Source organism: Emydura macquarii, unplaced genomic scaffold, assembly GCF_026122565.2.
Source record: "Emydura macquarii macquarii isolate MOO-44397 ecotype Brisbane River unplaced genomic scaffold, CSIRO-AGI_Emac_v2 contig_554, whole genome shotgun sequence".
Taxonomy (NCBI): Eukaryota; Metazoa; Chordata; order Testudines; family Chelidae; genus Emydura; species Emydura macquarii.
In genome coordinates, this window is record NW_027130691.1 from 2,068,837 (window position 1) to 2,092,637 (window position 23,801).

A 23,801-nucleotide genomic window follows, 5' to 3' on the forward strand; every position below is an offset into this window, starting at 1 on the left:
AAATAGTCCATAGGATTCCACAATGAAAGTTGTTTTCTCCATTTTAACATTTCTTTTCTTTGGCTCCTCCCTTATTAATCTTATTATTAATCTTGAAACAAGGCAAGTAACGAGTCTGTAGAAGTTTCACCCCCGGAGAAATAGCATGTGCTGGTTTGACCGGGTTTAAGAAACCTGACAGATAAAGAACCAGAAGCTAAAGCTGTATAAATTGATGGTCCTGACCTAGGAAGAGAGATCATTCATTCTCGATACAATAACTGACATGAAACTGGGACCAAAAGAGACAGGCCCTGCAGAAAGGGCCTGAAGTATTTTAGCCCAACCAGGGTTTCCATGTGGAAGACGGGTGACTGCTGGTAAAATAGACATACGTATAGGCTGTTTATCATTTTCATTATGTGTTTTTGCTGTAATGCTTTTGTTCTGAATAAACAGTACTTTGCTCTGTGAAGGTTGGTTGGTCACTAGCTAACCCTAACATGGGCCCTGAGACACTGGTATTGCCCCCTTTCAGCCCAAGCAGCTAGTCAAAGTTTGGGTGTTCCCGCTGGAAAAGGAAGTGGATAAAGTCTGGTATTTTCTTTGATGCAATCTTATTTATCTACAAGGAATGTACCAAGTCCCGAGTCTTTGAACACAGAAGGAACCAAGAACAAAAGGAGCAGTTGCTTAGCTTACAGTCCCAAGCTTTTTTAGTCAACACCAGACCCCAAAAGGTCTCTCTAGCTGATTTCCAGGGTCACACTGTGCTCACAGGCTCCTTCTTGCCTCTCCGGTTCTCTGACTCTTGTCTTGTCTGTTCTCAGTTTCTTTGTGTTCTCTCTCTCACACCCACCGACACCCACACCTGGTCACAACACCCAGGGAACCCTCCACCCACATGATGCTAATTTCTGGATAGACTGTATTAGGCTTTGTTTTAGGTGTGGCCCCTGAAGCGTCTCTTACAACTGTCTTAAATGTTGTATGCAGTGTTGTTGTAGCCATGTCAGTCCCAGGATATTAGAGAGGCAAGGAGGGTGAGGGAATATCTTTTATTGGACCAACTTCTGGTGGTGAGAGAGCCACTAGCCACTAGACTTACCTTGATGGGCACTAAAAACATGGATTGAACAGAGACCCTGGATTCATGGCTTATTACAACGATCTGTAGCCAACTATCCTGTGACTGCAGCTGTATTAAATGGGCCACACTATCTTGAATGGTCCCTTAGAATATGTGCTAACTACTTATGCTAACCATCGGTTCCACCTTGCATTTTGCTGTGACAGGGGCAGGATCTTCCCCAGCCCTGAAGAAGAGCTCTGTGTGGCTTGAGAGCTTGTCTCTCTCACCAACAGAAGCTGGTCCAAGACGAGGCATTACCTCCCCCACCTTGCCTTTCCTACCTGGAGGACTTGTTCGTGCAGCAGTATGAATGAAATTGTAACTCAACCCATAACAAGTTTTCACCCTGCTCATAACAACACCCCTCATCTCAGCTTTGCCATCTTCCTGATGAGGCCAAAAATGATAACACCCAATAAATACCCCATCCAGACAGGAAGAAAAGAAATAACGTAACGAATTATAAACGATAGAAGCGTAGCTATTTACATGTGTATAGCGTCTGTGTGTCAGGGTAGCTTCACGTTACATCACAAACATCAAAGAATTTTATTCCCACCCAAGTCTCTGGGGCTTTTCTCCCAGGATTTCCTTTCAGTGTGCTCCTGAGATGTGCTGTGAATGTCCCTGCCCAGTCTGGCTGAGTGGGGGACTCGTTACTGTCCCAACTCCAGAATCCACCCTTGCATTCTGAGATTGGGGGGGCAGCCAGGCTGAAATCCTGTTACTACCTTAGATGGACCTTATACATCACTTCTGGTTTAGTCCTGGGACCCATCTGTATCCTATGCACCACTTCACTGATTTGGGTCAGTGCTGTACCGGGTCCCTCACAAGGTTTATCCAGCCTAGGATTCCTATCCTTCCTTCTCCTAGCATTCTGGAACCAGACCAGACCCCTCTTTTCAAAGTTTCCCCATCTGACCTTGCTTCTTAGAGTCAAGGAGGCCATGAAGGGATCAGAGGTGCAGTTTCCCCAGGAATTGTGACATGAGGATTTGAGGTTGTTACCCCAACAGTCCTCTTTAGCTATTCTGTGGGCCCCCCCTTATGGCCTTTCAATATTTAAAGGCCTGACTACCAATTTAGGGCCAGGTTCTGCCACCCTTACCTGCAAGGAGCAGTTATTTACTCTGCAAGGCATCCTGTTACAACCAATGATGCTACGTGCAAGGTGAGGTCTCCGTCTTGTGCCCTTTGATTTCAAGGGCAAAACTCACCTTCACTTCCATGGTGTTGGCCCAGATTCTTAGTTGCAGCTCACAGCGATTATTCCTGACACTATTTCCTGCCATATAACCAGCCTTTCTCTGCACTTCAGCACTCCCCAGCACTCCTTGAGGCCGTTGGCAGCCAGTGTGAGTTAGAGCTGCCTTTAGTTGGCTCTAACTTGTACTGGGCAACCATCCCAGTGCACAACTGGCCCAGGATCTTGGGAGTACAGAGGTGATTTAAAGCCACGTTTGCAATCCCCTGGTGATTTGCACGGTGAGCTCTTTGGTGGCAGACAGGGATTGGGGCCTCGGGGCTAGACCCTCAGCTGGTGTAAATCAGTGTAGCTCCATCTGAGAACCTGGCCTGCTATGTTCCAGGCCGTTTGGGAAGCAATTTAGGGCCAGGGATGGAGTAATGCCTGGAAGAACAATTTCCCTCTGCATTCTGCTCTAGCTGAGAAATAATGAGTTAGTAAGCTAAGGAGGATTTAGTAGGTGTCCTAAAGGTCGCTCTAATATCCAATTTCCTAGTATCCCCTGGGCACCTTGAGGCTGCACACAATTTAAAGCGTGTGCAGAGCACAAAACAATTCTGGCCTTTAGAAAGGCCACTTTCTGCGAGAGATGAGGAGGAAGGGTAAGAAATGCTGCCTCCAACAGGCAGCACGGGCATGATGTTCTGAGAAGACTTGATAGAATAATTCTCAAGGAGCAGATCCATTGAATGAAGTGGCTAGAACATCAGCTAGGTTTTAGAAATGATATATGTATATATTTAAAACCCTAAAGTAAATAAATAAACACTGGTGCCTGAGTATCAGACCCAAATTCTAAACTCTCTCAGAAATCTGCCATGTTCCACCTCGGCAATGCTGTGTGTGATCCTCTTACCTAGAGGGTCATCTTAACAACTTTGTAACATGTCCCATCAAATTCTGCATCCCTGTGCTTCCAAAATTGCCACCAACTTCCTAGGAATACAGAGTCAGACTCTGAAACGTAGTCTCAGTATGTTGTCTCTATGAGATGCTTTGGGATTCTCCAGGGCAGAAGGTACAATTCTCCTATAAACATAAGACAAAAGTAGGAATGATAAGACCTCATTCTCTGTTTTATAACACTTTAGTCCCTTAGTGTCCTGCCACCTCTGACTGCTTAACACTGTAGGTCTTGTGAAATTTCTAAAATCCTTATGATTACAGTGTGCAAGGGTAGTGAAGGCTGGTGGGCCGGGAGCAAGGAGGATCTGAGTAACAGAATTATTTATTCCTTGTCTTAATCATCACAATGACGTAGTGCAGAGCAATTGTTCCAGAGCAATGGCTGTGTGTTTTTGAACCTTCCTGGTGGGGTAGGCTCTGCTTACGTCACATGAGCAGTTAAAAGGAGTGTCTCAGCCCCCAGATGCAAAAGCCACTTGAGTCAGAGGCAGTGTATCCTGAACTCTCCTTACTTGTCATGGCAAGGTTGCAGAAGGCAGATTTTTCGCACAGAAGGATGTAGATGAGAGTGGACTGGCCCCATGGGGCTTTACAAGACCATTTTTAACAACTTACTTGTTAACAAGCTGTGAAAGGGAAGAGAGAGAGAGACATTTGGGGTGGTGTTTCCTCTGAATTAAAGGGCATTGACGCTAGCTAGCACTGGAATGGAAAAGAGCTAGGTTCTGGAAAGCATTGTAATGAATTGGTTTGATACTAGTCCCTGCAGAGTACTGGCTACTTGGCTGCTGAGTCAGACTCGGGCTGGCACAGACACCAGGTGAATGCAGTGCTCCGGGCTTGTTGAGTCAGGTGTAACAGTGGAGTGGGGCAGGTCGTTCCAGGGTAGCTACATCAATGCAAATCTCCCTAATGCAGACGAGCCTTTACTAGGGACTGGGAGCTGCTGCTTCTGTTATTCCCTCCAAACAGCAATTATTAGTCATTCGTCCTCCAAGACTCGAAGGCAGATCGTTTCACACAGGTTCGCTAATGAGGATGAAAACTTCGACACTCATGAAGAGCTGATCACTGAAAGCAGTGGCCATATGAGATGGATGTAAATAGTAGAAGAGTTATGGCACCAGATTCTTGCTGGTTTTTAAATCCTCCCTGCCTGCAGCCTCTTCGGTGGCATTTATTCCTCTCTCTTCTCCACCCCAGTGTACCATTCAGCTCTCCCTCCTGTCCACAATCTAAGCTGAATGTGCCCCTTTCCCCCCTTGTTTACAACCCTCCCTTTCTCTCAGCCCTCGTCATTGGGCTCCGTAGCTCTGTAATTGTATGATACACAGTCGCTCTCTCTACAGCATTTTAGGATACACATATGCATTACGAACTAGTGACGCTGTGCTGAGAATTCCTGTTGCCATCATGACATATCATTGTTGAAATACTAAAGGTTTGTTACACTAAAGCCAATGGCGGGAGTTCAGGATTTGAAATGGTTGCAAAATTGTGTTAAAAGCTTTCCTGCTCACACACCTAGTCTCTACAGACTCAGAATGACAGGCTGGATCCTGGGCTGTGGTGTAGCTGCTTTGTGCTGCACCGTGACCAGAATGGGACTCCCCAGCTGGCATACAGGGCCTGGAAGGATCACCCCAGTGCTTGATGTAGACCCAGTGCAGGAGCTCCTATGCCACACATACCAGTGTAGAGGTTTGACCAAGACATCTCTATGCTCCATCATTCCCCAGCTGTGGTTTCAGCCCAGTGGGATGGTTTGAGATGGTGCAAATCAGAGCAGCCCATAGGCTACTTTCTTACAGCATGGTGGGACCAGCCCTGCACACAGGGGCCCAGGAGACTGCAAACGTGAGCTCTTTGCCATGTCCATCCCTGACGTGTGCTGTGTGCTCCTTAGCTCGCGCAAGAATCTAGCCGGCATTTCCTCTAGATATTAATAATTGTTTTCGTCTGTGCTACACCTGAAAACATACAAAGATTGAGCTATTCAATTCAGAAAAAAATTGGTGCGGGAAAGATGGTGACAAGGCTTTGCATTTCTGGGGTGGCACCAAAGCTTTGTGTGTATCAGCTGACAACTTTCTTGTTTCTGAATCAGAAAATCACAGTGCTGGTATAAAGCTCACTCTGGTACTGCTCCGTGATCCCAGCTGAAAACTCAGCACCCCACCCTAGCATGGCCAAACCCTCGACGGCTCTACCCCGCATTCAGGATCTTAGAGTTACTTCTCTCTGAATGATGACAGGGTTTTTCCTCGAACATGTTAACGAGCACCCAGAGCTCTTTGAATAGCGTTGTTCACCAGTGCCACTTCAGTTCAAGGCAGCGGAAATAATAAATGATCGTTCCACATACAGAATCCTGCCTGAGGCCACAAAGTAGGGTTCATTGCCCCTCTTCATCTATTTGGCAGCAATCTGACTGTCACACAGAATTTGCTTTAACCACGTCAGAGGCAGGGGTGTGAACCTTCTCCTGAGAGCAACAATGGAGTAACGACTTCACTGGAATTCTTCTATTAATGCCCTGAGGGACCCTAGTCCTGGCTCATCAGAGCCAAAAACCAGGCTCCCACATTGCTATTCTTTGTCTGCAGCCATAGCTGAAGTAGCAGGGACACATTGTCTTAAATGTAGGAGAGCAAACACTGGACAGACACCAGTTTTCACAGCCCTGACTTGGAACCCAGCTCTGAAAAATAGGCGTGGTGCTCTTACACACTTCTTGCTGCCTGCTTGCACTCTGGCCAGCTGTGGGAGGGCACTATTCCCAAGATGGTTCCAATTAGATGAGTGTATGTGTGTGCACGTGCATGCACGTTTGCTGGGCAAATATGGAACAGAGATATCTGTTGCTTCCAGTGTTTGCCCTTCTGTGTACAGTTCCTCCTCTGTGTCAGACCTATTGTTTTCACGTGCTTTTTTACACCTGTTAACACTCTGAGCCAAAAATGAAGCATCTCAGCAGCAATGCATGAATTTGTGCTTGCCAGAAAGGCAAGTTCTCTTGCTGAAGTTGTCTGGGAAACCTGTCTCAAAATATACGCTACACAAAGCGTTGGCCAGCAAGTACCTTGCATGGAAGCACCGTCATGGGAAAGTGAATTGCTGACAAACACAATCCTGGAGGTATTCAGGTCAAAGTGGCAAAGACACCCGTCGCACCCCTGCACTTTACAGGTGCGTATCTAGAGTGAGGTGTGTGTAAGCCTGGCTAGTGCTGAATGCCTTTTCCGGTTGAGAAAAGGGGATTTGTGTTTTGTGAATGAATATATGGAACACCTGAGAGGGTGAGAGCCTGGAAGTGAGCGTCTTTCATGAAACATGACGATGTAAAACTGGTGCTGTCTTCCTCAGCAGACCTGTTCCTTCCCTGTGGATGGAGGGAACTAAGCTCTACTGTTCAGAGTGACAAACACACATTTGAAGTGGTTTTTCCTCTTGTTAATGCTGCACAGCCAACAGAGCCAAGAAAGAGTGAACTGGATTCTATTTTGGCTGGTGCCTCATGAACAGAATTGCTAGTGGGATTCCCATCTGTTATGCAGTGCTACCAACTCAGACCTCTGAAGGCAATGGGGTAGGCACAGGTGTCACTGAGCACTTAGTTTGCAGACAGTGGGTCTGCATAGGTGTGGACCTCATTTGGCTGGAGGACCTTTTGGATGCTGTGTACAACAGAAACATCTACCTTTGCTTGCAGATCCCAGGCTGACTTTCCGAGGCCAGGAGTTAGAAAACACGTTTGCATTTGTAAACAAAGCACAGTTGGTTTGGAAGTCATGGGGAGGTTGCAAACCTGGCATCACCCTTTCAGGGACACTGGCTGGACTAGGACTGCACTTCAATGCCAGTGAGATAAAACACCAGAAAAAATCCAGAGATAACCCTTGGAGAGGTCAGTTATTAATTAACCCCAACGCTACGCAGTTCATGGCAGCAGCTTTCCATAGAGGAACATGGGCGATAGGTAATTTCAAGTATCTCATCCTTGTATCTGGCTGCATGATTGATAGAATGGCCCTAGAGGTATATGAAATCAGTTTAGCACAGTGCCCCTGAGTAAATTGCTACTCCAGTGTGCAAGTTGCAGTTGTCATGCACCTGGCAAGGTTAATGCATCTCTCTCTTCGGGCTTGTCTTTTGTCTTCTTTCCAAGCTCAGACGTACAAACACTGTGTTCAGATACACTATGGAATTTCTGTCTCTGAAGAGATGACATAACTCATGCTTTGGCTGCACACACACCGCTAATGATTGGTATTAATGTTCAGAGTTATCTTTGTGGGGGATTTGCTACAGTCGAGTTGCACTGGGGTTTACATCTCACACTGTGTAATATTCATTTCATGCAGGCCCTGCCCCACTTACAAAGCTACTTGTTTTACAGAAGCTGGGAAGCGAAGTGGGAGGCTAGTGTCCTCATCTGCATGCCAGTAACCAGTCTGCTGTTCTGGCTGACTACAGTGACATGCTGGGGATTTTGGACCAAAGTCTAGATGTGTTTATGATGCACAGAAGCTTTCATCTGCTGTGTCTTGCAATTCAAGTAGTTAAACACAGAGAACTATTTCACTGCTCAAATCAACAACTTCTTACTCTGGGTAAGTTTGTACATTTATCCTGATAGACTGGGGAACTGGAAGGCTACCAACTCTACTACTTACACAGTATTTTCCTTTTCTTTAAACATCCATCTAAATTCCACAAAGATATCTTTACTGGAAGTCTTCACCTCCAGACATGAATCTGCACATTTTTAATAAGAATATAGCTGGTATTTTGTAACAGGATTGTCCTGATATTTTCCCCTTTACTGTTCAATAATAACTCTTGTTTATACACTTGAAAAATACAAACACATTGGTAAACAACTTTTGGATTGTGAACGCAACATAATTGAAAAAAGCAACTGGAACTGAAAATACATATTCCCATGGCACCTGGAGTAAAATAAATTGATTTCTGAAGCTGTATACATTCTAGTTTGAAAGCTACACAATATTTAATCTTAGAGATAAAATTAACTTTTAAAATTCTGTTAAAAAAAAGAACTGCAAAAAATGACACACATATACACACAGCCTTGGTCCTGAACTGAAATACCTACACAAACAATTCTGCTCTTCCAGGAAAAACTGACATTGTCACAGCAAACACATTTTGTGCCGGCTCATGTAGAACAATGTCACACCACTCTCTCTATATAAACTGGCTCACCTGCTATTTGTTTACATATAGATTTATTGCACCTAAAAGCAGCTTGACTTTTAACTATCAGTGTAACAATGGATGGATAATATATCTATGCATCTTCCTTGTTTACATCATTTGCCTGTATAAGAACTTCATTCATTTTCCTCTGCATCTAATCTTACAACAGGTATGGGTATAGCCTCATTCAGGAATATACGAGGTACCTCACTGCCTAGTTTGGAACACAAATAGACAGGGAGTAAAGAAAGAAGCATTATCACACATCATCAACTGCATGTGAAGTTTAAATGCCAGCTAACTATTTGTACATTACTAGGGGCAATAATGGAAGAGAAGTAGGGTGTCTGTACAGCACCTAGCACAATGGGACCCTGGTCCATGAGTGGAGCTCATAGGTACTACAAAAACACTAATAATAATAATAATGTGCAGCTCATTTTATGGTATAGCTTCTGAACATGGTTCTACTGTTCCTTTCTATGAAGGAGAAAATATAGATGTTTAATGTGGCCTCTGATATCTTTGGATAAGGCAAATTCCATTCCACTGTTATCACAGGTTGCATAGCCTGCTGATAAACTAGGCATAGATGCTGATCTAATTTCTTGAGATGATACCTCTTGGATTGCTGCTGATTCCAGAGGGGACGCAATGGCAACTCTTTGCATACCTTGCTTAGTTCACACACAGTTTTGCATTTTGGGTGACACACTTGATTTACTTAAAAAAAATCCTTCTACAGTCTGATGTTCAGTGAAATGCAAGAGTGTTCACTATGGCATATTACACAGCTATAGCACGTGACTGGGGTAAATAGACATACGCCAAAGAAAACAAGATTTCTGATTCAATACAGAGGCAGTCTAGGAGTCAGAGGCTCAGTGACACCTCAATCTGCATTCCTGTTCTAGATTCATGAGACTTTAAGAAGTATCTAGTGGTCTCATCGCAACCTCTAGTGGACAACAGTCCACATCACCACAATGGTTCAACATGGGATGTATCTACAAATCTTGTTCCTGGTGGGCCCAATCCTTTGAGGTACTGTGCTCCCATTGACTACAAGGGGCTTTGAGGGTGCTCAGCAACTTGCAGGATTTCTCTGATCAAAACAGGATGACTTCGCTGTCCCAATATTAGCTCTCTCAGCACCACTACAGGGAACAGAGTCATACAAGCACCACAAGGATTGACTGCATGCAGAGGGAGCTCTGTGGGTGGAAAGACCACAGGATTAGGCCCCAAACTCTGACTGTCTTCTTGGATTGACCATTATTAGTGCTAATGAGACCTGTCACTGTTGTCTTGTCTCATTATTTGCACACCAGATACACAGTGCTGTAATGAAGTGGATTTGGATTCACACGCTCTTTGCATTCTGGCAAGCAGAGTCTTCTCTTGGAAGTTTTTCAAAACAGAGGACGTGATTCTCCATTGCCCTGTGCCTTGTGCTGGCTGGTGCCTCAGGAACAGAATTGTTCCCGTGAATGAGAACGGTAGAACTTCACACCCATTCTTCCTTAGTGTAAATGACTCCACCAGGACAAGGCTACAGAGACTCACCTGCAGAATGATTGGTTGGTGGAGCTGACTCAAAACCAGCTGTTTCTTTGCAAAAGTGAATTGAAAACTGAGGCCGGCAGAAGCAAACAAATGATCTTTGTGTGTGGCCCAATCCTGCGCCCACTCTTAGATTAAGGTCCATTATGACCCTTTAGTCTGCCCCCTGTGTGACACATGGCAAAAGATTCTCATCCAATAAGCAATGGGAACTGCCCCTGGATTCATGGTCCTGTGTTCACAGCTTTGGGATTGTAAGCAATAATTCACTGAACCGTGTAAAGGATCGACTAGTGATCAGCTCCCACTCCGCCAGCCCAAAGGAGTTTTGTACAGTGTGTTCTCGCTGTTGATTTATTACCTATCACCCTTGCACCGAGAGCTAAATCCTGATCTCGAGTAAATGGGCTGCAGAAGAGTGCTCCCGAGAAGAGCTGGGGATGAAGCAAGTTGTTCCCCCAGGCTGTGGAGAAGCAGCAGAGCTTCTGGATACCCTGTGGCCCCTGCATTCCACTCCACAGGGTGGGTTTGGCCAGTATCTTCACACAGTTCTGGATCCATTTGCCATGTCCCCCAAGCCCCTCTGGACAGGGACACGGAGAACACACAGCACAGTTATAGCTGGCTCTTGGCCCTTCCACAGGTCCCAAGGTCTGGCTAGCCAATAAGCAGAATGGGTGATGTGGTCAATGGTATAATACAGTGAAGAAATGGAAGCAACTTCCTCTTGACATGTTATGTTGATGCTGAAGGTAGGTTTAGTCATCTGCCCATGGAGACCTCATCAGTACATCTTCTTTCATTACCCTAATCCCCATGTATGTGCATACAATATGAACACACACACACACATGAATATGAAAGGAAGTGCACTCCCCTTTATCTTTATAAAGGAAGTCTAACCCTTCTTGCAGTGAAACAAAAAAGGAATTGTCTAAGAAGACATGGATTTGCATTTAAAATGTAAAACCAGGTTCTTTAATGCAGTCTTTCTATAAGACTATGGGCAGAAAGAGTGGAACTGTTTTTACATTATACCACCATCCTGACATCAATAGCTGTTCAGCTTTGTTAAAAACACAAGAGCAGTATTAAAGGTCAATTTTCCAAACCTGTCTGTGTCGGTGCAGCATGGTTATTAATGGATCTCAAGCAGAGGGGCAAACCCTGACTGCCTTGCTCACACAGGATTTCCCATCACAATCTGTGGGACACATGCGAGAACCCAGAGAGCGGCTTTTGGCTCTAAAGATATCAATTTGCTACGACTTTGTTATGTCACCCGCAAGTGAATTCCACAGCGGATTATTCACTGGGTTATTACTGAGACGTGAAAAGAAAAACGAGCAGTTCCGTGTGCAAATGTGAAACAAACACAGCATTAAAATGGACCCTTTTGGTCAATTGCAACAACTGTCATTTCAGCCCCTATCCCACGCCTGAGCCAGCAACACTGAAATACCATCCGTCTGACATTCTCCACCTCTTTAATGGACTCACAGCATCTGACACTCTAGAGCCGTGTGCTTGTTACTTTGCCATATGTGTATAGCGGGAAAACAACCTGCCACAAGTCAGGGACCCGCTCAGCGGTAAGAAACACCTGGGCTTGGTTTGGTTTTTAAGAAGGGAGGATCATTAGGAAAGGGCAGGGTGTCAGAACAAGCCATTGATTTAAATAATGCTTTTCATTAGATTGTCCAGATTCGCTGTAAATAGGAAACATTGTTGCCTCTCCACAGCTCACTTTTTAATGATCAGCTGTGTTAACAAAAGGTCGGAAGTTATTTTCTTTCCTCTGAATACCCAGCTCTACAATAAAGGGCCTGATTCCTACCAATGTCCCATCCCAACGAAGATGAGTAAACTGAGCAGGATTCGGCCCTTCCTTTGCAAGCGGGCATGCACCAAGAAGAGCATTAACAATGCAGTCTGGAGAACCCGGCAACGGGGGGAAGGTCCCGAGCCAGAAGCCAGGATCCATCTTCCCTGCTCCGGGAGCTGTTCACAGCCGCGGTGCTGAACCGCACGGCAGAGGGGGCGGCGCAGCGGGCTCCGTCCGTGCGGCCGGGCACCCACAACACACGCGGGGGCTTTGGGAAGGGGTCAGCCTGCGCGCTGCCTTCGGCTGCTTCTGCAGCCCCTGACTGCAGCGCCGCTAGTCCTCGCCCCATCTCTCCGCACCCCAGGAGCCGGTGGGTCCCAGCCACCCCCCAGGAGCCTCCACACAGCCAATACACCGCCCGCCCGGCCGCGAGGGGAAGGGGGCAGAGGGCCAGCGAGGCAGGTGCGTCTCCGCGGGGTCACCGCGGGGCCCCGCGCTCCCTGCTCGCCGGGCGGTGCGGCACGCTCGCCAGCGAAGTTTGACTGGACGCGGGGCGCGGTGCCGGTGCCCGGACTCGGGCCGCGTCCCGTTCTTCCCGAGCCGAGCCGAGCCGGCCCGCGGGCTTCCCGCAGTCGGGGCCGGGGGCTGCCGGGCGGGAAGGGACGGGGACGGGGCCCGGCCCCGGGCGGGGGGCTTCTGGCTGGAGTGAGGGCGCGGGGGGGCCGGGCCGGGCGCGGGGGGGCTGGGCAGAGGAGCCCAGCGCCCCCCCCCCCCCCCAGCGGCGGAGAACCCCCCCCCCCCGGGGCAGGGCGGCACCCACAGCCCCCAACCACGGCTCGGCTCGGCTCGGCTCGGCTCGGGGGGTCTCCGCTGCCGGCTGCCCCGAGCGCTCAGAGGGGCTGCGCTGGCCCAGGCCGGGGTGCCCCGGGGTGTGTGTGTGTGGGGGGGGGGCCCCATCCGCCCCATCGCCCCCCATCGGTCCCCCCCCGGCTCCTACCTGGGCGCCGCGCCGCCTGGCTGCCCAGCAGCAGCACCAGCAGCGAGAGTCCCCGGAGCCCGGCGGGCGGCGCGGCGAGGGCGCGGGCGCGGGGCCCCGGCATGGCGCTGCGGGCAGAGTCCGTCCCCGTCCCCGCTGCGGCCGGCCCGGCCCTGGCGCGGCGAGTCCGTCCCCGGCGGTGCAGCGAGCGGCAGCGGGGCGGGGCGGAGCGGGGCGGGGCGGGGCGGGCGCCGGCGAGGGAGGGGCGGGGAGCGGGGGGGAGCCAGACACCGCCCCGCGCCCCCCCACACACAGCGCCCCCCCACCGCCCCCTCCCCCACACACCGCCCTGCGCCCCCCACACACAGCGCCCCCCACCGCTCCCTCCCCCCACACACCGCCCTGCGCCCCCCGCACAGAGCGCCCCCCCACCGCCCCCTCCCCCCCACACACCGCCCTGCGCCCCCCCACAGCCCGGCGCTCCCCGCCCTGACCCCCCCCAGTCCTGGCCCCCCACCGCCCCGCCCCTTACACACCGCCCTGCCTCCCCACCCCCCCACAGCCTTGCCCCTCCGCCCCCCACACTCCTCCGCGCTCCCCGCCCCCCACAGCCCCGCCCCCCACAGCGCCCCGTGCTCCCTGCCCCACCATAGAGCCCACCCCCCCACTTCCTAACGAGCCCCGCAATCCCAGCCACCGCCTCCAGCCCACTCCAGAGCCCTGCCCACCAACAACCCCCCTCCAGCCTCGCACAGAGCCTTACCCCCTCCACCTCCTGCCCCCCGTACCCCCCTCCAGCCCGCACAGCTGCATGCCTCCAGCCCCACACACAGCCCTGTTCCCCACGGCCCTGCGCTCCCAGCCTCTCCACCTACCTCCTGACAGAACTCCAGCCCCCCAGCCCTGCCCCCCCATAACCTGCACTCTCAGCTCTGTGCTCCCAGCCCCACACAAAGCCGTGCCCACCACAGTCCCACGGTCCCAGCCCCCCAATCCCCCACAGTACCCCCATAACCCCACGTTCTCAGCCCCCACATCCCTCCAACAGAGCCCCAACATTCCCACCCCCACACAGAACCTGCTCTCCCAGCCCCCCCCCCCCAGCTCCCAGGCCCCCTCCAATTCCCTTCACTCTCATCCAACCCCAGCCTTAGATCCCCAAAGAACTCCTTCCTCCAGTCCCCGTCTTATCCCCGAGCTTCTCCTTCCATATCCCTTGCTCCCACCCACCACTGTGGTGTCTGGGCATGATGCCGTGGCTGGGGTGTGGACGTTGTATAAATGTAAGGCACGCCACAGGGCCAGACCTTGCTCCTGACTGAAAACAGCTATCTCCCACTGACTTCTGTATAGCTGCAGAACCCTGCATCTAAAACATTTCCATAGAGAGAGCAGCTTAACAGTGAAAATACGGCATGCAGGGCAGGTACCTGGGGAGAGGGAAATCCAGACTGCACAAGGTCAAATGCCACCACCTGCTTTCCCAAGGTTAGCTGTTAGGTGATGTAGCAGTAGAGCTCCAGGAGGCCAGGCCTGGTCTCATTTAAGTCAATGGTGACATTCCCATTGGCTTCAGTAAGAACAGGAAAGAGGTCTTTGTTCTTCTGAAATGACAAATGCAAACCCTCAGATTTTTACTGGAAGTCATCTTGTGATAAGCTTGCTGATCCGCCCCATCCTTTCTGGCTGTGGAACCCAACTGTATGAGCAATGCCGTTAAACATGATACCGTGCTGAATATCACAACCTCAGGACCAGAATTTCATCACAACATGCGCTGGGTTGGTGCTACCCTCTAATAAGAGTTGGTTACCTCAGCAACATTAATCACAAACCAGCTTCCTGAAAAATGCCAATACAGAGAATGCATCAAGTCAAGAAACAATCTAGCTAGTTTCCAACCACAGGGTCCCATCCTGTTCTCACTTGCCACTGCTGACTTTCAGGGAGTTACTTCTGATTGACACCAGCCTCTGTGAAAGGAGAAACAGACACAGTTTTGTAGAGAGTCTGAAGCAGCCCCAGTGCATAGCAGTGCTATTTGCATTCTTTGTAGCATTCCCTGCTGATGCAGCCAGCAGTGGTTGGACAGCAGGAGAGAGGAGGAAATAAGAACGGAAAATAAACCTATGAGAGGCACAAAATGTATTTTAACATCCTCAGTTTGATACAAAAGGCAGGAGTCACTTGCTCATAGATTTATTTTGGCTTGACAAGTACATTCAAGGCAAACTTTGTACTAGCTGCTTCATTTAGGTCCATCTCTTGTCTCCCACTCTGATCTTTAACAACTGCAGTTCGGGGGCCAAAGTTGCCTTTCATTTAGCAGTTTTCCTTGAGTGATTTACATTGTATTTATTTGCATTGTAGAGACTCTTAAGATATCAAGATAATAACTTCACTACCACGGTAACAGGGGGAAAAAAGAACAACTAGTTTATTTGTTATGTAAAAATGTCCACAAAACTGAACAATCTGTTGGCCATGGAGAAAAGCAGCATTAGGCGGAAACCTCGGCAAGTCAACCTGGATTAGGGATCATAATAAACAGAGCCTGCTGTTCCCCAAGTGTTTGGAAACAGTCTAAGCTCTGCATAGGTCCTTTGCTTCCCCTTCGAAATCAATGGGAGCCTGCCACTGACTTCAAAAGGATCCGGATGATGACCGGTTTGAGCTCACTTGTTGATACATTGAGGGGTGTCTGTTCCCATGGGCATGAGTATGTGTATCTGTGCCTAACCACGGCACGTTTCATGAAGATGCGGTGGACTTAGTGCCTGCCTCCCTAATCCCTTTGCTAGTTATCAGGATCAGGTTATTTTACCCCTGTATTTGGCACTGGTGCGACTGCTGCTGGAATACTGTGTCCAGTTCTGGTGCCCACCATTCAAAAAGGATGTTGATGAACTGGAGAAGGGTCAGAGAAGAGGCACAAGACTGATTAAAGCATTAGAAAACATGCTTTTTAGTGATAGCTCAATATATTTAGCTTAACAAAGAGAGGGTTAAGGGATGAGTGGATTACACTCTGTAAGTACTTACATGGAGAACTGAAATTTGATAATTCAATCTAGCAGAAATGGTCTGAATGATCCAATGGAAGCTGAAACTAGCCAAGTTCGTACTGATTATAAGGTGTACATTTTTAACAGGGAGGGTAATTAACCACTGGAATAACTGACCAAAAGTCATGGTGAAGTCTTCATCACTGGCAATTTTAAAATCAACATGGGAAGATTTTTCTAAAAGATCTGCTCTCGGCATTGTTTTGGGGAAGTTCCCTGGCCTATGCTATGCTGGAGATCAGACTAAATGAACTCCGTGGTCCCTTCTGGCCTGGGAATCTACAGAGTCTGTGTGTGCGCTTAGAGGCAGGACTGAGCTTTTAGGATGAGAATGTGGAATGACATTGTACTGAGAAAGTCCCTGTGCACAGAGAGCAGCCATTTCCCCAAAACATTATATAACAGGATTATTCTAATTTTTCCCCTTCCAGAAGTCTCCCTGCACCGCAGCCAGCCAATACTGGGGCCTAATGGCCTGTGAAATTTCAGTCTGAAAGTCAAAGACAGTTTGCAGGGAAGCCAAAGGCCACTGAAAACTACATTCATGACCATTTACACCCAGGCTACAATCCTGCTCCTCAGAACTGAGGCCACACAGGTGAGGGGGAGTGGAGTGGTCCAGCTGTGAATGGCACTAGAGTCATTCTGCCCAGGCAGGCAGCAAAAGTGATGTGCAGTGGGGTGCACCTGACCGCGGCCCTGAGAAGGCGCAGTGCATGCTCTTTAGATGCCTCTCGTCTCAGCCTGTGTAGTATCTGGGGTCCTGACAGCCCTCCTGGTGTTGATCATTGCATACAAGCTCAGCCTGGTTCACGTGCGCCCTCCCAGAGAGGTCAATGGAGTAATATTAAGCACATAGATAAGGTTTTGTAGCATCAGAGCTTGTGGCAATTGTCTGCATGCTTGGCGGGAGCCTTGCCCTGCGGAGCTGCAGGCAAAGAGGTGCATGGATGAAGCGCAGGACTCTTCCATTTTTAATTTGAGAGGGAAAAAAGAATCTAAAAGTGTTGTCATCCTCAGGCTTTCTACACTGAGCTTCAGGCTGCGGCACATTTGAATGGTCAGAAAGCAGATTTTACAAGAAATGTTGATCAACTCTAATTGCAGCAATATTACTGGGCATTACTCCCATTAGCACCATGTTCATCTGCATTTACCTCAGACCTTTGATTTGCAGGAGAAAGAAATCAAAAAGTGCACTGAACAATTCAGATGTCTCTCAGTTACTTTTACTTTTACTTTATGGTATTAATGTCAATCTTAATTACCATCATTGAATCAGGTGTGCCTGAGTAAGAGTAGCTGGCATAAGGTATAAGGGCATTCGAAGAAAGATTGTACATCTCAAAGGGCTGGAGGTTTGGCCTGGAGGAGGGCTGGAAGGTTTGTGTTTGTATTGTGGTAATGCCTGGAGGCCTGGGCCCCACTGGGGAATGTTGCATTCTTCTTCTAACTGTCCAAACATCTGATTTGCAAAATCAGGCTGGAAACCTCTCAAGAAGAAGCTTTCTCTTGTGATTTCAGCTCCCCTGCTGACCAGAATGAAGTGAAGAGGCGTGTGAAAATGACAAATAATAGGAACAAACTTTTACCAACCTCCTCCAAGTTCCAGTCTGGTGTGAGCTCTGGTTAAAGTTTTTGGTCCACACTTATTTCATCTGGACCAGTTGACGTATCACCCCGCCCAAGGTCTTAGCAGTTGCGTTCTTAACCTTTCTTCAGCCTGCTAGGTGCTGAAAGCCCAAGGGGAGGTCACGGGAGAACTGCTCCACCAGGCTGAGCTGGGCTGTAGCAGTACCTCAGGCAAGTATTGTGAGTGATTCCCTCAGCAATGAATACATGACCGGAGGCTCCCTGACGCCCAGTTGTTTCAGTGTCCATCAGCAGGGTTAGCAGCTGGCCTTCGGATTGCACAGAAGGAGGCCGTGGGGTGTAGGAAGCATTCTTGCAGATTTACACACACCGCTCTCAGCAAGGGGAGTCCAGACAATTGGCCATTCTCCCTTTCAGCTTCCCCATTGGGTTTCCTGCTGCTAATTTACACATTTGCCCTGAATGGAAAATAATGATGTAGCAAAGAATAGCTAAACACTGATCAAGTGACCCATCCCCTGTCGTCCAGTCCTGGCTTCCAGCAGTCAGCGGTCTAGAGACACCTCAGGATATGGGGTTGTGTCCCTGACCATCTTGGTTAATACCCACTGATGGATCTAACCTCCAGGAACTTACCTCATTCACTTCTGAACCCAGCTATGCCTTTGGCCCCAGAAGAAGTGTTTTGTCTTTGGCCTGCAGGGAGGGCCCAGGCCAAGGCCAAGGCAGGTGATGCTAGAACCCCCCTCGTAATGGGAAAGCCTTAAGGGAAGGGATGACTCAGTCAAGTGTTGGGCTGGGTATACTGTGCACGTGCACTGGTTCTAGCGCCCTTCGGCAGCTCAGTTGGAGATCCCCAGAAACACCTCCTGGTTAGTTGGGGAGGAACCTGGCCGGGCTGAATGATAAGTTAAATGGAATCTCCTCTCCCACTATGTTTAAACAAAGGCAATGAGACGTGGGGAGGGAAATTCAGAGCTGAGACTCTGTACCATCTCTCCCCCATTTGTATCTCAGTGGTGACCCCACGCTATATGGTCCAGCCTTTTGCAACGCCACTCCATCCCCAAAGCAGGTCAGTTTCTATGATGATTATTCTCTGAGCCTGTTTAGTCTTGGAATGTTGTAATATTGGTCGGTTTTGTTCAAAGCATTATGTATGTCAAGTAAATGATGCATTCTGCTCCTCAGCACCAGTCTCTTTGAGCTAAGTGTTAGCCCAACAAGCAGTAGCACTACGCTGTTCAAATGGCTAAAATAAACCAGCTGGAATCGAAAACATGGGGAAGATGCCAATAATAAAATATTTAAGTTGGGCTTCCTAGGTTCTGAATGAAACGAACATGTCTAGCTTCTTTCACATAGCAATAATACCTGACAATCGATTTCAAATGTGGCATTCATGGCTACAACATACAGTATTGCATGCTTTCATATCGGGCTGCAGGCCTTGTAATCAGGATGTGGTATATTCAAGCCCACTATGTGTGGGTTACATTTAATAAGCTCTATGCCAGGATGGTGACATTGATAGATAGGTAGCAATGACTGTAACCCAATGTGCATTTTACTATACCGAAGTTATTAAATACTCGTTAGTTCAGTCATATGTCCCATAGGATAGATAGCCTCACACAGCGTCAAGAACGGCAGGCAGGAACTGCTCTTATTTATCAGTCTGGTACGTGTCTTTGGCTTTGTATTTAGAACCTTGGCTTATGACATTTCAGTATCCCTCAGGGGATGGGACTGCTTATCTTCAAGGAATTAGGACCGGTTCCTTCAGCCTGAGGTTTGCCGAGTTGAGCCCTTAAATGGTTATTTAATCTTACTGGTGAAGGTAAGTTAGCCTTCCGCACTGATGCAGGAAGAATACTCCGTTTTTCACAGTGCCTGCTGTCAGTAAAATACCTTCTTTATTACGACTTTCCTAGATGTGTCCTAGCACACCTTCATCATCTCCTTTGACGGCTCCCCATCCTACCCCCTCCCTGAGCTGTTGGTGTACCCCACAGCTGTGTTAGCAACCCCTCCTCTTCTCTCTGTTTCTGCATCCTCAGCAGCTCCCATCTAGGGGCTAATGACTCCCAAATCTTTCTTCCACCGAGGTTTGCCTCCCTGCCCCAGCCCATCTCAAACTTAATCTCTCTGCAGCCTAGTGCATCTCTTTGTACATATCCTTCCCAGATCAGTCTCCAGACCCTGCCCGCTGAGCTGCAGCCGCGCGCTGCCTTGCCTGTACTGGATTGTAAGTGCCTAGTCCCTGGGACAGGGAGTGTGGCTTTCTCAAGCGATGTGAAGCACCATGCACATTTATGTCTAGAAATGTTTATTAATATCAAATCTGAAACAGTGGGAATGATGTGCTTGCAAAGGGGAGTTATGAATATTCATCACGGCCATCACATTTAAATAAGCAGTTATATATTTGCATGAAGTTTTCCAAACCACTGAACGTGTAGGATCCTAATCGGCCTTCGAGAACAATCAGTCTTTAGCTTGCCAGCCCAGCCGAGAATGGCCTGGAAGGGACTGGCTGGCCCTTTGTCTGAATCACAGGTGTGCTGCTGCATGCTGCAAACGAGTGTCTGCTGCATTTGTGCTCCGAGGAGCAGAATATTGTACGATGTGTCCCTGAGCACGAAATTCAGACCTTAAAACAACGGGGCGTGAGATGCACGTGTAACCCAGGCACCTGTCTGTTCTGATACCGCAGCCTTTTCTGAGGCCGACCGGACAGCTGCATCCTGGCCCCTTTTTGCCCCTTAGACATTCAAAACTTCCTCAGAAATGTTCCCCTTAGGCTTGCTCTGAAGGAAGAGTGCTCCCTACAGTATCCCCCAAGCCACTCTTTGCACTGCACTGTGGCATTGGGCAAGGACCCAGAGGCAAAAGCATTCATTTCTGACAACCAAGACAACTTCCTGCAGCAGCTGAGTTTGTGTTTGGGGGTCCCCGATCCAAATACTGAGCAGGTCCAATTCTGCTTAGCCAGACAAGTACGGTGACGGGTCCCTTTGCAGAATATTGCAATTTAGTAAGCAAATACTGTGTGGCGTAGATTCATAGATTGTAAGGCCGGCAAGCACACTTAGCTCTGTAGTCTGACCTGCACAGCACAGGGCAGGGAATTTCAGCCAGTTACCTCCGTACCTAGTGACCTGTAATGAAAGGCCACAATGCGTTTGGCCAAGAAGGCCGACATCTGACTTTTGTACTGTTCTAAATCTCAATCTTTATTGATTTAACATCGTTTTATGCAAGGAAATATCAAATATAGGCATAAACTTGGTACAGCTGTATGATCCAACATGGTCCAGCATGCACTAGCAGGAGAAAGAGTCCTTAGGAGCTTGGCTTGAATCAAGAGAGGTGTAGCAAGTCTTGGGATATTGTGAGACCACTTCATAAAGAAATGATTAGAAAGTGGTATACAGTGCCAAAACAGGTCACCTTCCTTGAAGAACTCTATAGCTGGAGCTAGAGAAAGTGCAGTATTGGGCCAGGCAGATGATAAATGCAGTGAAGGTGCTCACACCTGAGAGAATGACAAGCCTTTTGACAAAGTCCTGCCACGTTTTGTCTCACATTTTTTAACTTAATGAAAACATTCTTTTTATTAAAAAAAAAAAAAAAAAAGAAAGAAAATTTATCGGCTCACACAGCCCATGAAAATACATAAATTCTTTGCACCGGTGAATTCCACAAACTGTCTCTTATCCAGTAACACAGTATCTGGTGCCGAGTTTATTTTGAGCTTATCTTGCAAATTGTAAGGGATGCAATAAGTAAAAGCCTGCCCAGAGAGAGGAAGTGACACAGAAGAATTCAGAGTGATCGAGATTCAGAGACATCAAGAAAAAAAGAGTATGGAGAAGTTTTCCGTTAGCTTAACTAGGTTGCTAGTTACCATGGTGAAGCTGCTTGAGTCGAGTGCAGAAGGCAGAAACCAAAATGAAGAGGGGCCAAACAGAGAGACGGAGAAAAGGTGCTCAGGCCAATTTGCACAGACAAGGATGTTGGAGACCAAAGGTCTGGAAGGAGATGGGGAGACAGCTGGGGAGGCAGCTGGGGACACACCCATAAAGGGACATATTAGTGCAATGTAGTTAAGAGCCAGTGCCACATACCTGTGTATTGAATAAGCCACTGTATGCTGGACATTTCCATTCCCAAGCCTGAGTCCCTTACAGCTGTAGTAACTGACTGTGTGTCTAATGGAAAATATCAAATCACTTGGTTTTTGAAACCTGCCAGTAGCATGCTCTGTTCTGCCATTGTCCCCACGATGGTCTGCTTCGGAGTGATCCAGCAGTATGTGGTTTGCAAATGTCTACTTCCTTCTGGGCAATCAGCGCTGCTGTTAGATGTTAGGTTAGCAGCACAAGAGGCTAACAGTGGGATTTACAGAGCACCTAGTGATTTAGGAGCATAGCTCATTGACTTTCATAGGAGCTTGTGCTCCTAAAACACTTAGGCTATCTCTACACTGACGGCGGCAAAGTCGCCACAGTCAGATCGACTTATCTGGATCGACTGAGCGGTCAGTGAAGACCTGCTCAGTTGATCCAGAAGTTGACGTTATTAATCCACCCCACAAGTAGCGCAATGCAGTGAAGATGGTGCGCAGAAAAGAAGCACAGAAGTTCTTTGCATACTTTGCGTAACTCCCGTCAACGGCCGCCAAATCGCCAAGGTAATTTAGACCAAGCCTCAGCCATTTTTTGAAAATCCCACCCTGTAGTTGCCCACTTCTTGGAACACTTTCTGGGGAGGTTTCAGCAGACTGGAAGAGGGTGTGTGTGGTGCCAGTATTCAGCAAGGGCCAGGGGGATGACCCAGCTAACAACAGGTCAATTAGCCTGACATCAGTCACAAGAAAACCAAGGGAAAAGCTGCTACATGTGTCCACTGAGAGAGGATTAAAGCACAGGAATATAATTAATGCCGATCAACATGGCTTCAGTGAAAAGAAGTATCACCAAATAAGCCTGATTTCATTCTCTGAGGACATTCCAGCCTTAGTTGATAAAGGCAGCTGTGTAGATATTTTAGACTTAGACTTTTGTAAGGTGTTTGGTTTGGTAGCACATGACATTCTGATTTAAAAATTAGTATTCTAGAACAACAGCAAAGAGCACGCATTAAACCCAGGAAGAGCTGGCTAGCTGACAGATCTCACAAAGTTATTGTCAATGGGGAACTTCAGTGAATGGAGGGGTTATTAGTGGGGCTTCACGGGGATCTGTAGAAGACCGAATGCTGCTCAACATTTTCTTCAGTGACTGGGAAGTAAATACGAAATCACTGCGGATTAAAAATTGTGGATGACACAGAGATTGGCAGAGTGGTAAATAATGATGAGGAGCGGGTAGCCATACGCAGCAATCTGAGTCACTTGGTAACACGAGTCCATTCCAACAAAATGCGTTTTAAGACAGCCAAATGCAATTAGCTATCTGAGAGCAAGGAATGCAGGACAGACCTACAGAACAGGGGGCTGTGTCCTGGGAAGCAGTGGCTGTGCTAAGGATCTATGGGTCATAGTGAACCAACAACTTAACACGAGCTTCCAGTGTGATTCCTTGGCAAAAAGGACTAACACAACCCTTGGATGTATAAACAAGAGAGGTAGGAGTAGAGAGTTGATTTTTTCTCTATATATTTCATTGCTGAGACAGATACTGGGATACCGAGTTCTGTCCTGGTGCCTGCATTTTACAAAGAATGTTGAAAAACTGGAAAGGGTGCAGAAAAGAGCCACAAAAGCAATTTGAAGGCTGGAGAAAATCCTTTCTTCCAGAGCTCAATCTGCAGAGTTTATCAAAAAGAAGAAGGAGAGGTGACTTGATGACAGTGTCTCAGTAACTTCATAGGGAGAAATCCTGAGCACTGAAGGCCTCTTCCGTCTCGTGGAGAAAGACAGAACAAGAGCCGATGGTTGGAAGCTGAAGCCAGACAAATTAAACTGGAAATTAGGCACATTTTGTAATTAGCAAGGGTGATTAACCACTGGAACATACTCTCAGGGGCAGTGGTGGATTCTCCCACAGTTGCTGTCTTCAGCTCCAGCCTGGCTGCCTTGCTGGAAGATGCAGGGGTCGCTGGGTGAAATCCAAGGGCCTGTGATATAGGGCAGGGCAGACTAGATGATCTGACAGTCCCTTCCCTCCTTCATGATCATCCTCCTAGCTGCACCGCCTCTGCATTTTGGCGTTGTCAGTGCTGAAAACCTTGGGTTGTAAAGCTAGAGTCAGGAACACAGGAATTACCAGAGTGGCTCCGAGCCA

The 23,801-nt window shown here is 48.2% G+C and overlaps 1 protein-coding gene across 1 annotated transcript in view; it reads right to left on the reverse strand.

Annotated features, from left to right (window-relative positions):
- The window catches only part of SEZ6L (seizure related 6 homolog like), a 119,510-nt gene extending 106,521 nt beyond the window's left edge, over positions 1-12,989 (reverse strand). The window contains exon 1 of the mRNA XM_067539420.1: positions 12,875-12,989. Within this exon, the coding sequence (XP_067395521.1) occupies positions 12,875-12,977 (103 nt within the window). The 5' untranslated portion in view covers positions 12,978-12,989. The remainder of the gene's footprint in view (positions 1-12,874) is intronic.
- Between the last annotated feature and the right edge of the window lie 10,812 nt (positions 12,990-23,801).